Source organism: Ahaetulla prasina, chromosome 13, assembly GCF_028640845.1.
Source record: "Ahaetulla prasina isolate Xishuangbanna chromosome 13, ASM2864084v1, whole genome shotgun sequence".
Lineage (NCBI taxonomy): Eukaryota > Metazoa > Chordata > Lepidosauria > Squamata > Colubridae > Ahaetulla > Ahaetulla prasina.
In genome coordinates, this window is record NC_080551.1 from 20,026,548 (window position 1) to 20,040,579 (window position 14,032).

Sequence of the window (14,032 nt, forward strand, 5' to 3'; positions counted from 1 at the left end):
CCTTCCACAGGATCCAGGGCAAAAATGTGGATTGGTTCATTTGTTTGTAGCCCTACATTTCGATGTATGCCTCTCTGAAGGGTGTTTCTTGAAACTGATTTGTGCTCTTTTAAGTTTCTTCCAAATTTTTCTGCTTCTCTGCTTTCTCAGCATTTGCTGGAGGTGAAATCCCTCAAGCACCTGACAAACCTGACTCTGCACGACCGTATCACAAAGTCTCTTCTCCATCTTCACAAGAAGAAGAAACCTCCGAGCATCAGTGCCCAATTCCAGGTTACTTCCTTGCAGTTGTTTGGTTCAAGAAGTGTGAATTCGGGGGTGGAGGGGAGGGAGGGGGAATAAGCATGTCAGTCCAACGTTTCCAGGCTATGGATTCTGTTGGTGAGGGGGAAAAATTCTCAGAAACAGCTGAACAAGAGGCAAAGCCTCTAGAGATTTTTTTAAAATAGCTCTTTAGAAGAAGAAAAAAATCTTTTGTTTTTCATGGACACACCCCCCCCCAATTAGTTGTCATGGAATGCTTTAAGTTTGAAAAACCCTGCTTTTAGGTATTTAGTCCTGGGTGGCTCTACTTTCAGAGAAAATCAAGGTTATTTTGGGCTGGTTCAGTGGGAGGAGGAGAAGGAGGAGGAATCTTAACATGCTGGCCTAGATAATGGCACCAAGCCAGCTCTCTCTCTCTCTCTACTAACTAAAGCTTATAGTTAATCACGAACAAATTTCAGTGCCTCCATTGAATCCTCCCTCTTTCCTGCACTGTTTGAGCACAGCAGCTGCTAGATGGTTTTCTTGGGATATCTGCTTCTATTCTCACAAAGCCTAAATAACGATTGCAAAAGCCAATGCTATGTTTTGTTCTGCAGGCTTCACTTACCAAGTTGATGGAGACTCTCGGGCAGGCAGAACCCTATTTTGTCAAATGCATTCGCTCCAATGCTGAGAAGGTAAATCCTTTCCCCTCGCCGAGTGATTTGCAGCTGAAATACATTCACATCTGCAATAGCTAAAGATGACAGAAAGCAGAATAAGTCACACTCCCTAAGAGCAGTCATAACACAAAGGCAGGTTGAAATAGCAAACATCAAAATGAGGTATTAAAAAACCAGGGCTTTAAGTCAGCCCGGATAGTAATGTAGAAAAATTAACTTTAAAATCCTAATTTTTCACATGAAAATGTCAAAATTGATTTAGTAAATCAATTTGCAGACTGAATAATTTTGATGGGTGTAAAACATTCTCTTATTATCTGCCGGATGAAAACGTATTATTGAAGCAACATTAATGTGGAATGTTCCGTGATTTTTTTTCTTCCAATTTGACTCTTGGCTAGAACTGTGAGTGCAGAGTTCATAGGTGTGAGGTCATCTGACTGTGACAAATCTGAATGTTAGCCTCTAAACTTACCATACTTTTTACCAAAAAGAATGCAGTCTTGTGTCCAATGACTATTAGGCATATCATGATACAATATTTCATAAGCAACACTATTAACTTCCTGTTGTCTTTTTGTTGCTAAATATGGCACAAGATTAACATCCGCATAGATGTTCACATCAAGATAGGCATTAAGCCACGCTGGTAGATGATTGCATATTCTGTTTTGAGACTGATTCAGTTTCTTGTCAAGCAGTAATGCAGACAAAACTGTGCAACACTGTTAGGCTTAGAAAGTCGGACAATTTGCTACTTTGCGAAAGTGTCTTGGCTCCATTTAAAAACATGCAAACCTAGAAACGAGTTATCATGCATAGCTGGTTCTGTAGGTGAGTTGGCTCAAACTGTATATTTTGCTTTTCCAGCTTCCCTTGAGGTTCAATGATAACTTGGTGCTTAGACAGCTGCGGTACACAGGAATGCTTGAGACAGTACGCATCCGACAGTCAGGATATAGCTGTAAATATTCTTTCCAGGTGAGATTATTCTTTCTTGATTCTCTGAAAGGTTATGGTGCTAGTATAACGAATCTGAAAGCAGTTGAGTTGGCTGCTGGAATTAATATTTCTCGTGGGCTGCCTCAGCCTTTTTGTATTTCTTCAAGATTCAAGTGATACAAACTTTTGTATATCGAAAAGTTTTATGTACAGTTTGCTGACATGATTTCCTTTTACGTTTGACATATGAAGAGTTTATAAATGTAACAATATGGTGATGGTGTGTCTAAATTGCCAGGATTTTGTAGACCACTTCCATGTACTTCTCCCACGAGGCACTATCCCATCTAAGCAGAATATTGAAGGCTTCTTCAAAAAGACAAAGACCAACTCAGACAGTTTCCAAGTCGGGCGAACCATGGTAAGGTCCAACTGCTGTTTCTAAACACTTTTCAAAGGGGGATTTTGGGATGTTCTTTCCTCATGCATCCTTGAAAAAAGTCCTGTGAATTGAAGTAACTTCTACAACTTGGATTTCAAAGAACCCATTTTTTATCATTATATCCAAGGGATGATTAGAACCGAATTAATTTCTCTGTAAAAAGAGACTGGAAGAATCAGGGTGGGTCTTCTGACACATGCACAGTTGCAGATATTTTAATGGAGAAAAAATTGTCAAATAGCACACCCAACGGAATTAAAACTCAAAGGCAGACATATTCCTCAAAGTATAGATTTATTAGGCATGTCATATTGGCACATCTGGGGAAACCCAACTCTTAACACACACACACCAAGTTTCCCCCTAGTTAAAAGTAAAGTTTTCCTCCCTCTGCCCATGCAGTCCATCACATGGTCCAATCAGGTCACAGTCCAAGGGTCAGCTGGTCCCAGATCCCACCTCCTCAGCAAGTCTTTGGTTCTCAGAGGAAACCTCCCGTTCCAACAGCTCGACTCATCTCCGCTGGGGCAGCCCTGAAGGTGCCAGGGGAAAATGGCTCCAGGGCTGACAGCCCGCATGTGTGTCAGATGGCTAATATGCAGAGGGAATGACATTAATTGTGATTGTTCAATTGTCCATCAGGTGTTCATGAAGGAACAGGGACGACAGCTTTTACAAGGACTGTTGCATGAGGAGGTCTTGCAAAGGATTATCTTATTACAGAGCTGGTTCCGGACGATGCTGTACAGGAGGCACTTCCTGAGCATGAGGCAGGCTGCTGTGATCATACAGGTGGGGGCCACCTGTATGCTGTTCTTAAGCTTAAACCCTGTTCTGACCCAGGCTTCCCAAGAGCATGAAGCAGACTCCTTGTCCTGACAAAAACTCCTTTTTATTAATGCCAGTAAACCTAAGATTTTCGTAATTAATTGGATTGCCATAATATTACAAATTAGTACTTAAGCGTTAGAAATGTCTTAACAAGAACTATTTCAGCTAACGGCTTCGGATAAAAGCTCATTATTGTGTCAGTAAAGTATTCCCTTTTTTTTTTTTAATAATACCCTGGGCAGCATTGTTGGCGTCATTATCAGAGAAGGAAACAAGCTGAAACAGAGGAAGAATCTCTGAACCACTCAGCCATTATAGAGAGAGCTGCTGTGGTCCTTCAGGCGTCCTGGCGAGGTTACCTGGCCCGGCGAAGATTCCAGCAGATGCGGATTGCAGGTTTCATTATCCAGAGCTCTTGGCGGGACTGCTTAAGACGTAGGCATGCTGCGGCAACCTCTATCCAGGCGCACTGGCGGAGCTACCGCACGAGGACTCTCTACAGGGCCAAGAGAAACAAAATCATTTTGTTGCAAGCAGCCTACAGAGGCTACAAAGCACGGCAGAGGTAATGCATGCCCTGTTTTGGGAAGGACATACGTGTCCAAATGGAAGAAAACCTTGGGAGTTACTGGGACCATAATTCCCAAGTCGGTGATAAAAGAGATATTTAAATAGAACGTACAAATTTAATTTTTTATGATTGTGTTCTGATGCTGATGCATAAAATAGCTCTTTTACCTACCCTGTTTCCCTGAAAATAAGATCCAACCGGAAAATAAGTCCTAGCATGATTTTTCAGGATGCTCGTAATGTAAGCCCTACCCGCAAAATAAGCCCCAGTTAAGATTGTCAGCCAGATGGATGCATCTAGTCCCATATTTTCCCCAAAGTAAGACCTAACCAGAAAATAAGCCCTAATGCTCCTATTGGAGCAAAAATTAATATAAGATCCGGTTTTATTTTTGGGAAACACGGTAGCTACAAAACTTAAAATTATTGGTTCAATGCCCTCTAATGATTTGGTTTACAATATAAGAAACCTTTTATCTGGATTTATATGTATCTCATTTGTTCACTATGGTGTGTAGAAGAAACTGCTATTTCCTTAGTTCAACTACAGTACGGCAAGCTCTATCTTATGGCTGATCAATCCTAATGGCTAGATTCACACATTGCAGTAAACCCAAATGATACACAGATATATTATTGCTGGTATATTATGAACATAGCCCCTGTAAATAAAGATTTGAGGACAGATCATACTTCAAGCAGTTAAACATATGCTTTGCATCTGGGAATTTCCATCCCTTCTCTTAACATTACTAATTAAGGATTCATTAACAGTTCTAAAGGAGACATAGTTATAAGCTACTAACATAATAAACCAGCTTCCGGTAATCTGCTGCATTCAACATGTATGGACTACAACTTCTCCAATCAACCAGTATAATCGGCCTTTCCCAATCTGGTTCAACCACCACAGTCATTATCATGCGTGTGAATGAGGATTGTGGTCCATATAATCTCCTCCAACCTTGATATAATGGCCATTCTGATTGGAGAATCCTAGGAGTTGCGTATCTGAAAGTACTTAAGCTGAGGAAGAACTGGGTTAATGGATAGTACTAAGCTGTACGTAAAGTTTCCCTAATTGCAGTAAATCCTAGTTTAAAAACAATTGCAATCCTATCAGTTGTTGACTCTATATAAACGGCACCGGAACAGGAAAAAAAAGATATAACCTTTTTCTTGATATATGAGAATAAGCATGTTCCATTATCAGGACATGCCTAGAGTCCAGTATAAATACTAAAAATATTCATGTATCTTTATGCATATTTGATGCTTTCTATTTATTAGAGGAAATAGAATGGGTGGTTAATGGGGAAAGGTCAAATGAAAGGAAGGCTGACAAATTTGTGGCCATCATAACTGAGCTCTTTCTCCACCTATTCTTTAAACAGGTTTACCACATTAAGGGAGCAGCGATTGGGTGAAGCATCACTAAAGAATAGACTCACACGTAAAGATGATAAATTAATACTAGGGTATAACTCAGGTATTAAGGATTCAGACCCTTCTGAATGGGAAGAGAATTCATTGGAAAACAGAGTGAAAGCCGTAGAAGGCTACACGTCTGTTACGGACAATAGAATAGATCCATCGAATTCCTTGCACAAACACCATGAGAGGGCCAACAGCCAGAGCGGAATGAGCACGGAAGAGGAAGTTCTTGTCAGAGAAAGACCAAAGTCCCTGGAAGATCTCAACCAAAAAAAAGGAGTTCGTGCAAAGCGAGAGAGCCGGCGGATGCGTGAACTGGAACAAGCCATTTTTAGCTTGGAGTTGCTGAAGGTTCGGTCCACTAGTGGAACTTCTCCATCGGAGGAGCACCCGTTGTCCCCTGACTTCGCTTCTGAAGGGATGCCTTCTCCTCGAAGAACTCCGGAGAGTAAAAGCTCTCGTGGAAGTCTAGAGAACCTAAACCGGGACCCCTTCTCACCTCTGGACCACAATGTACATCCCACAGAATCACTACATGATAGTCTGAAATTTGATGATGATGAAGAAGAAGAAGAAGACACTTCCAAATTTGCAGCTGCTACTATAAATAAAACTATGACGGAGAGAAAGAGGTCGATCTCAAGTTCTGAATTACTTGACTGCCTTGCTGATAAAGAGCGGTCGTCAGTTTGTGACTCTTACGACGTTGTCTCCAACAAGCATACAAGAGAATCATTAATTTCTAGTAGCTTGCCTACATTTTATCTTCCGCCACAGGGCAAGTTGAAAGTTGGCCATACAGTGAGGGACAATAATCTAAGAAACAAACAAATGGAAACAGGGAGCAATTTTTTTTTCCCAGACACCCAAAAAAATCCTCACCTGGAAAGGACCACACAAAGCACAGCCTTACACGACAATGGTCAAATGTCCAGCAGTGGAGAATTCCCAGCTGTTTCAGCTCCAGAAGTGCATCTCTCGGATACGGTTATCGAAAAATTGGAGAAGTTAAATGTTGAGAAAGAAGAACGCCGGAAACGAAAACAGATGCAGAATGAAAAAGAGATGATGGAGCAAATACGACAGCAGACAGAAATTTTGGAGAAGCAGCATAAAGTTTTTGAAGAGCTTCAGAGACAAGAGAATGAACAGAATAAGATTCGGGACACTTGCCATGGAACCCCTCTTACCTCACCAAAGAAAACGGACAGAGGTCCGCCTCTTCTCATCGCCCATCCTCAGGTCAAGGGAGAACTAAGGCTTGCAACAAAGGCAGAAGCCACCTCATCGGCGGTCCTTAAATCTCCTCCTGGCCGCAAAAAAGGAAGTCCCCCTCTTTGCCAGAAGGAAAAAATCCCAGAGAAAAAGGAAAGTCAGACTCCAGTCATCCTGGAATCTGTTGGAACAGATTGGTTGAATTTGCAAATGGGTCCCGAGTCTCGGGAAAATGCCAGCAATCTACCTGCGAGGGAAAAACGGTTCAGACTACCTCGAATTCCTAGCCAGGGCAAGGAAAGCTCTTCTAAGCAAATTAGAGTTGGTTCCATTTTCTTTACACCAAAGGATGCTCATTTGGGCAATACGTGAGTACAATAATGGACGCTTGTATGTTACATTTCCATAAAACTGCTACTTGGAACTTCCTTGAAAATAGAAGCCTTAAAAGAAAATAAATAGAGAGAGGAGGGAGGGAGGGGGAGAGAGAGACAGAGAGAGAGAAAGAAAGAGAGAGTGAGTTCTCAGAATGTTAAGGCTTCATGGTAGACATGGATGTAAATCTCAGTCTTTCTTTCTCTCTCTCTCTCTCTCTCTCTCTCTCCCCCCCTCCCTCCCCCCCTCCCTCCACACACATGAAATCTGTCAGTGATAGAGGAGAGTATTTGTAGCTCAGGATAGAAATGGTACTCTGAGTACCATTTGGTTATTTTCTTGCAAACATTTCATTACCAGTCTAAGTAATATCATCAGTGCTAGAGTGTTCCTAGTTTGGGTAATGAAAACTCATATTTATGTCAGTCCCAAGGTTCAAATCCTGGGTCTCTTCCCTCCTGTCTTTTCAAGTTAACAGACTTTGGCTGTTCTTTTCTTGGCCTTGAATTTCTCTCCCATCCATCCAATGTTAATAGAATAGAATAGAATAGAATAGAATAGAATAGAATAGAATAGAATAGAATAGAATAGAATAGAATAGAATAGAATAGATACTAGTAAGGAAGAGAAGAATAATAGTAATACAGTCTTAGTAAATAATTTGACAGTGTTGTGAAAATTAGTTGTTAAGCAGAGTGATGGCATTCGGGACTCCTACTTTGCTAGCTACAAATCTTACAAGAAAATATAGATATTCCTTTAATATTCCTTTAAGCTCAAAACTTTGACCACCCATTCTTTAGATGATTGAACCAAACAGCAGTAAAATTACAGGGCACTATCTTTGCTGTTCTAGGGAAACCCAATACAATAGCCTTATAGGAAATTGATCACCTGCTTTCCCGTGCTAACAACTTTTGCCTATATATGGTCTACTGCAAGTAAGTTTGCAATTGCTTTGTTTTTTAGTTTGAATAAAGGATCTTCAGCACCTCCACTTCTTCCAAAAGAAGAACAGAAAAAGCCACTGAAACTTCCCAGAACAACAGATAGAGGAGAGGTAAGAAACATATTTTTTTTCAGCAGTAAATCACATATTTCTCCCAGCTATCTCCCCAAACCATCAATATCGTTAGCATGCAGTGATCTGTGGACGACCATTTAAATATGAGCCAGCCGTGTGCAGCAGCTGCCAAAAAAGCCAACACAGTTCTGGGCTGCATAAACAGAGGGATAGAATCAAGATCACGTGAAATGTTAATACCACTTTATAATGCCTTGGTAAGGCCACACTTGGAATACTGTATCCAGCTTTGGTCGCCATGATGTAAAAAGGATGTTGAGACTCTAGAAAGAGTGCAGAGAAGAGTGACAAAGATGATTAGGGGACTGGAGGCTAAAACATACAAAGGACTATTGCAGGAACTGGGTATGTCTAGTTTAATGAAAAGAAGGACAAGGGTAGACATGATAGCAGCCTTCCAATATCTCAGGGGTTGTCACAAAGAAGAGGGAGTCAAGCTATTCTCCAAAGCACCTGAGGGTAGAACAAGAAGCAATGGGTGGAAACTAATCAAGGAGAGAAACAACTTAGAACTAAGAAGAAATTTCCTGACAGTGAAAACAATTCATCAGTGGAACAACTTGCCTCCAGAAGTTGTAAATGCTCCAACACTGGAGGTTTTTAAGAAGAGGTTGGACAAACATTTGTCTGACATGGTGTAGGGTTTCCTGCCTAAGCAGGGGGTTGGACTAGAAGACCTCCAAGGCCCCTTCCAATTCTGTATCTGTATCTGTAGGAATGAATATAGGGTCTTATCAGCTAGAAAGCAGATGTAAGATTAAACAGTGCTATACCACAATACATTTTTTTTTGTATTGTTGACCTAGTTTTTTTATGTGGTATCAAACCTGTTTCTTAGCTGTACACTTCAGATGGTAGGCAGAGATTCCCATAATTGAGTGTTCAAACAAGAAAACAAGGGAGAATGTAGTCACATATTTTCTCCCCAGCATCAGATTATCTAGATTTTGTGCCAGGGTGAATCTCCCCTTGCATTTTAATGTGCAACTCAGACGCACTTCCTTGAGAACCAGGTCCATGTTCTGTCTGAACTGGCTCGTCATCAAAACGATATTAAAGGCAATTGGGGCATTATTTCTACTTTTCCCATATGTGGTTTCTCCCCCCTCCCCCTTATTTCTGCTGTCCTTCATTGTTTGTTAAGGTCCAACTTAGCACATTTTTTAAACCAGTGGTCACCTACTGGTGGTCCATGGACCACTGGTGGTCCGCGAGAAAATTTTGGTGGTCCACAGAAAAATTATTTGTATTTTTTATATTGCACTAAAACAGGGGTCCTCAAACTACGACCCCTGGGACAGATACCTGCAATGAATGTCTGTGTTGCTACAGAGAGTCTCCCCCTTTGGGGTCTTTTTGTGTGGGTCGGAGGGGGACAGAAATTCTGACTTGGGGTCTGCTTCAGCCTCCTGGTGCGGGGCTTTGGGCGAAGGCTGGAGGGAAGCGCCACTGGTGGCGAAGAGCTGGAGGGCCTTGTTCCAGTGGGACTGCATCATGGCCTGGAACTGGCTGACCATCTCAGCCCGCTCATCCTCCAGACACCGGTCCCTGGCCTTGCACTCCCGCAGGTCTTCCCTCTGCTTGGAAAGCCTATTCTCCTAGTCCTCAGTGAGGTGCTTCTGCTGAGCCTCCTTCTCGGTCAGATCCAATTTGAACTGAGTTGTTTTGCCAACTCTTTCTCACGGTGGCTGCTTAGCTCCAACAACTGCATCCTTTTGGAGCCCTAAGGAGCCCAGGTGGGGAGGCAAGGAGTGGCTGGCAGGGGAGGGGCGAATAGAGGCTGGCGAGGTGCCCCTTGCCATGAGTGACTAACCCTAACCCTAACCCTCAACATGAGTGGCATCGAGTTGGCCCACCCAGTCACATGACCATCTAGCCACGCCCGCCCAGCTGGTCATTAGGCAAATCATATTAGTGGTCCATGGGATTTAAAATTATGAATTTAGTGGTCCCTGAAGTCCGAAAGGTTGGAGACCCCTGGTTTAAACAAATGATGCCCTCGGAAAGTTGTTGTTTTTTTAAAACCCTTTATGGTTCCATGTACCTTATCCTTTGACTTGTGTCGTGGTGGGTTTTTTTGTTTGTTTGTTTGTTCGTTCATTTCATACCATCTGTTTTATCATTTGGTGTCAAGCAGGTTGCTCGACCAGTCCATAGAAAGAAAGCCCGCATGGCACGGACGCGCTCCAATTTCTTGACTAGAGGTGCTTTTGCTGATTGGGAGGGGGATACAGAGGAAGAGGATTGTGATGACAATCTTGAATTCCTTCTCTCCTTTGAGCATCCACCTCACCTTGAGCCAGGTTGTGCAGTCAGGCTCGGGCAGCCCTGTCATAGTGACTCTGAAATGGTAATATATTTCACAAGCAGTCGTAGTGGGGAGCAGCGGGGGGGTGGGGGCATTTCTTGGCTAACCCTCAGCAGAACTGACACCTTCTACTGCTGTTTCTCCCATCCTGTAATGGAGATTATTGGATGGTAACCTCTAAGAACACAGTCACCCAATGCTGACGCCTCTCAGTGTCATCTCCCTACTGGTTTCTGCAGTAGGTCTCTACAGTCGTACTCCCATCATCCCCTTTCACCGACACACTGAGTTTTGAGCAAGTAAAGATGGAGCAGACAGAGTACAGGTAATCCTTGACTTACAAGAGTTCATTTAATGACCGCTCAAAGTTACAAGGCAAGTGGAAAAAAGTGACTTAGGACCGTTTTTCACACTTACGATCCAAATTCAGCCGCTTGGCAACAGATTTATATTTATGACATTTGCCATGTCCCAGGGTCACGCGATCACTTTTGGTGACTTTCTGCAAAGTCATTGGGGAAGCTTAACAACCATGTTACTAACTTAACAACTGCAGCAATTCACTTAATAAATGTGGCAAGGAAGCTCATAAAGTGGGGCAAAATTCACTTAACAACTGTCTCCCTTAGCAACAAAAATTGTGGGCTCCATTGTGCTTGTAAGTCAAGAACTAACTGTATTCTATTCCTTAGCTTGCCAGTTTCCAACCTTCCATCCTGTTCAAGGTAGAAGATAGAACCAGCCTAGACTTTACTTTGGGATGAAAGGCAGCCTTCAGTTGAATAGAAATAACGGCTGGTTTAGTAAAGCAGGCAGAAAATTTAAAGGTTTGATGGGATTTACAGTAGGGGGACATCCTGAATAAAATGCTTTAAAAGCATTTTTAATCTGAATGAACTTTCCTGCTTGCTGAAGAGACCTGTTACTCACGTCGAAGAGCATGCGAGATCATGTTTCCATTCAATTCATCCTCCTTGGGAAGATTATAAAATCCTTTCAGGCAGGAATGGTAAAAGCCAAGGAGCCCAGTTGCTTCAGACTGCACAATCAGGGAATGGGCTGTGTTCTTGGAAGTTATAGTGCTGCTTCCACCAACTTTTAACTAGTTTCAGACTGGGAATCGTGGTTGAGTTGTCAAGGTGCTGGGTTCACTGTTTGCTTGGAGAACACTTTCCTTAGAAGGAGCCTCATTCTTGTCACTTTTTCAAAAAAAACTCTTTTGATTCTCCTGCCACCATTTAACAGATGTCCTCTGCATGCAAATAGTTCCTAGATCTTCACTTATCTTGCATCCTTTCTTCTTTCATGCTTTTCTTGGCGCACCATCAGCTTTTTCACTAGTAGTTTAGCACAACTACTTACATCTGCATGCACAACTCCAAGCTCTGCTTTTTAAGTTTATGCTGAATTTCATGACCACTGTTACATACGTGGTGAACTATAGATGTCTCAATGTAATACGTAATTTTGCTCAAATGTACATATATTGTTCGGATATGCAATATTGCCCAAACGTGTTTAAAATTGTCATCTGCGTTTTGTTGAAGGTTTTTTTTTTTTGTTAGGTTTGGTATTTTTATTTTGCCTGTCTGTCCTAGTTGTTCGGAAAATGCTTATCAACTGTCTTGTTAAACATGATAAATCATCCTGCAGCTTATTACTGTTCAGAAAATGAATGGCTCGTATTTGCCAAGGCTGTTTTTAATCAGGTCACACTGGTGCATATTTTCAGCACATGAAATGAAGGTTGTTTATTCTGAGCTTTCAGCACAAGAGGTGTGTCATTGAAGGAGCTCTCTTTTGCTAGAACCGAGTTGATTAATGTCACGAAAAAGAAGAAATAGGTTATCGCCTCCACACCAGTTGTGGGTGAACAAAAGCCTCTCAAGTCCCTGTTTTTCCCATATATTTTTTTGCACGTTGCTCATCGTCTTTGAGTACATTACAATATGTTTGGCATTGATTGTTCTTTTTCATTATTAAATGTCAGCTATTCTGCTCTTGGCTGGCTGACCAGTTGGTGCGGACAAGGCCTGGAGGGAAGGTTAGGATCATTGCCACTATCCCAATTTAAGCATGCACAGGATTGAATATTGCAGAGATAAGAGAGGCAAGGTGTTTGTTTTTATAAAGGAACCTAAAATATTTCGAATTCTTTAGCATTCTGGCAGAGCCTGCTGTTACAACTTGTCTGGATTTTGCTTTTTGTCCCCAGTAATGCAACGGAAGCAGGCCTTAAATCCACTTGTTTAAGTAAAGAGACTGAGGGTGCATATCTCTTTTTAAAAAAAAAAAAAATTTATGGAAGTACAACTCCTAAATTACCTTCAGCATGCAGAAGAATTAGGAAATTATGCTGTTCCTGATATTATGTCCACTGAATGCAGTTGGAGACAATTTTTTTTTTACAATTCATCTTTTTGTTAAGGGTGGAAATGGTTCGTATTTCTTTTCTTTTTTTTTTCCATTTTTGCAAGTGAGCCAGGAAAATAAAAACAGCTTTCTTGTTGGGATTGAGAAAAAAATCGAAACATAGCAGCTAAAAGATGTAAGAGAGGTTTCCCAGATGGGTACCTGGAACCAGATTCTAGCAGATGTTTTGTTCCCTTTATTTATCAGCGTTTCCCCGCCCTTTTTCAGTGCATTGCATTTTTCAAAATTGGACAGTTGCAAAACCCTGAAAAGACTTTTATTAGAAGCCGTTTCCTTTGCATTAAGTAATATTGCTTTTCCAACGGATATGTGTGCCAGATCCTGCCATTCATTTGACCCTGTCAGCATTCCCTGCCGAGACGAAATTAGATCTGGAGGGCAGTAATTCACAGTCCTCTTTCTAGCAGATTCAGCATAACATTTTATGCGAAAAAACGTATTTAAGTGAATTGCCGTTCTCAGTATTATCACTGTAAAGTATTTATTGTAATCAAAAATGGAAAAGTAATTGATCCTTGAGCCCTGGAATATAATGACCTCTCACACTTCTTGTTTTCCTTTTGAACGGTCGTTTTTCTGAAAGTTTACTACTCTGTGTAGATTTTGAATTATTGATTATGTGCCATCAAGTCTGTGTTGAGTCTTAACAACCATCATAGATAGATTTTCCTCTATGATGATCTGTCCCTAACTGGGTCTTCAGGTGTTTCAGCAGTGTTTCATGTATATCAATTTCCATATTGTTTATAATAATCAAAGGATCTCCCCCTAAAAGGTGAACTATTAAATGTATGAGAAATTTTAAGTAGAGGCAACATTCGCCAGCTGGCAGTTTCCATGAATACATCAAAGAGAATATTATTTTTAAAGAATCAAAAGGTACTTCAAACAGACTCCTTTTTTTGAAAAAAAAAATCCCGCAGCCAGGTTTCTTAGGAATACCTTCCATAACTGCCTTCAGTAAATGCACGTTTTTATGCAAAAGTCAATTACTTTTGCCTTAAGAGTCTATATTAATGTGTTGCTGTTCCACTCAGTATTGATTTTCTGAACTAACAGTAACAGAATGTTGTGCTGCATCTTCTAGTCTACGGCTATAATCCAAACAGGGAGAAGAGAAGTCAATCAGATTAAAAGCATCTTTGCCATAGGGAAGTGGTGGTTGTTGTTTTTTAGCAGCTTAAGTATTCAAAGCGCTGCATAGCTCAATTGCGTCTCCTTAGAATATCAAATGATTCTATCATCTGCTATGTTTGAAATTATTGCAGATGCTACAACGTTCTGCATCCAATGAAGGCCAAGCAAAGCTTCACAAAACAATGTCTCAAGGAGAGATTGGAATGCTGCCAGTTGCCCAGAAGATCATAGCTGTGGACAGAAGGTATAAATTTTCCAACAAGGGAAAAAAAAAAGCAAGTCTGAATTAAACATGATTCAGTGCTTCTTTTTCTTAGCAATTTTTTTTAATT

The 14,032-nt window shown here is 41.2% G+C and overlaps 1 protein-coding gene across 5 annotated transcripts in view; it reads left to right on the forward strand.

Annotated features, from left to right (window-relative positions):
• The window catches only part of MYO9A (myosin IXA), a 79,786-nt gene that overhangs the window by 48,301 nt on the left and 17,453 nt on the right, over window positions 1–14,032 (forward strand). For 3 of the 5 annotated variants that reach the window (XM_058156342.1, XM_058156346.1, XM_058156345.1), the window contains 10 exons: window positions 151–273; window positions 864–944; window positions 1,800–1,910; window positions 2,170–2,292; window positions 2,956–3,105; window positions 3,387–3,709; window positions 5,109–6,731; window positions 7,708–7,798; window positions 9,957–10,172; window positions 13,832–13,944. In XM_058156342.1, coding sequence (XP_058012325.1) covers window positions 151–273; window positions 864–944; window positions 1,800–1,910; window positions 2,170–2,292; window positions 2,956–3,105; window positions 3,387–3,709; window positions 5,109–6,731; window positions 7,708–7,798; window positions 9,957–10,172; window positions 13,832–13,944 — 2,954 coding nt within the window. The remainder of the gene's footprint in view (window positions 1–150; window positions 274–863; window positions 945–1,799; window positions 1,911–2,169; window positions 2,293–2,955; window positions 3,106–3,386; window positions 3,710–5,108; window positions 6,732–7,707; window positions 7,799–9,956; window positions 10,173–13,831; window positions 13,945–14,032) is intronic. The other 2 variants (XM_058156343.1, XM_058156347.1) reach the window with 2 other exon arrangements.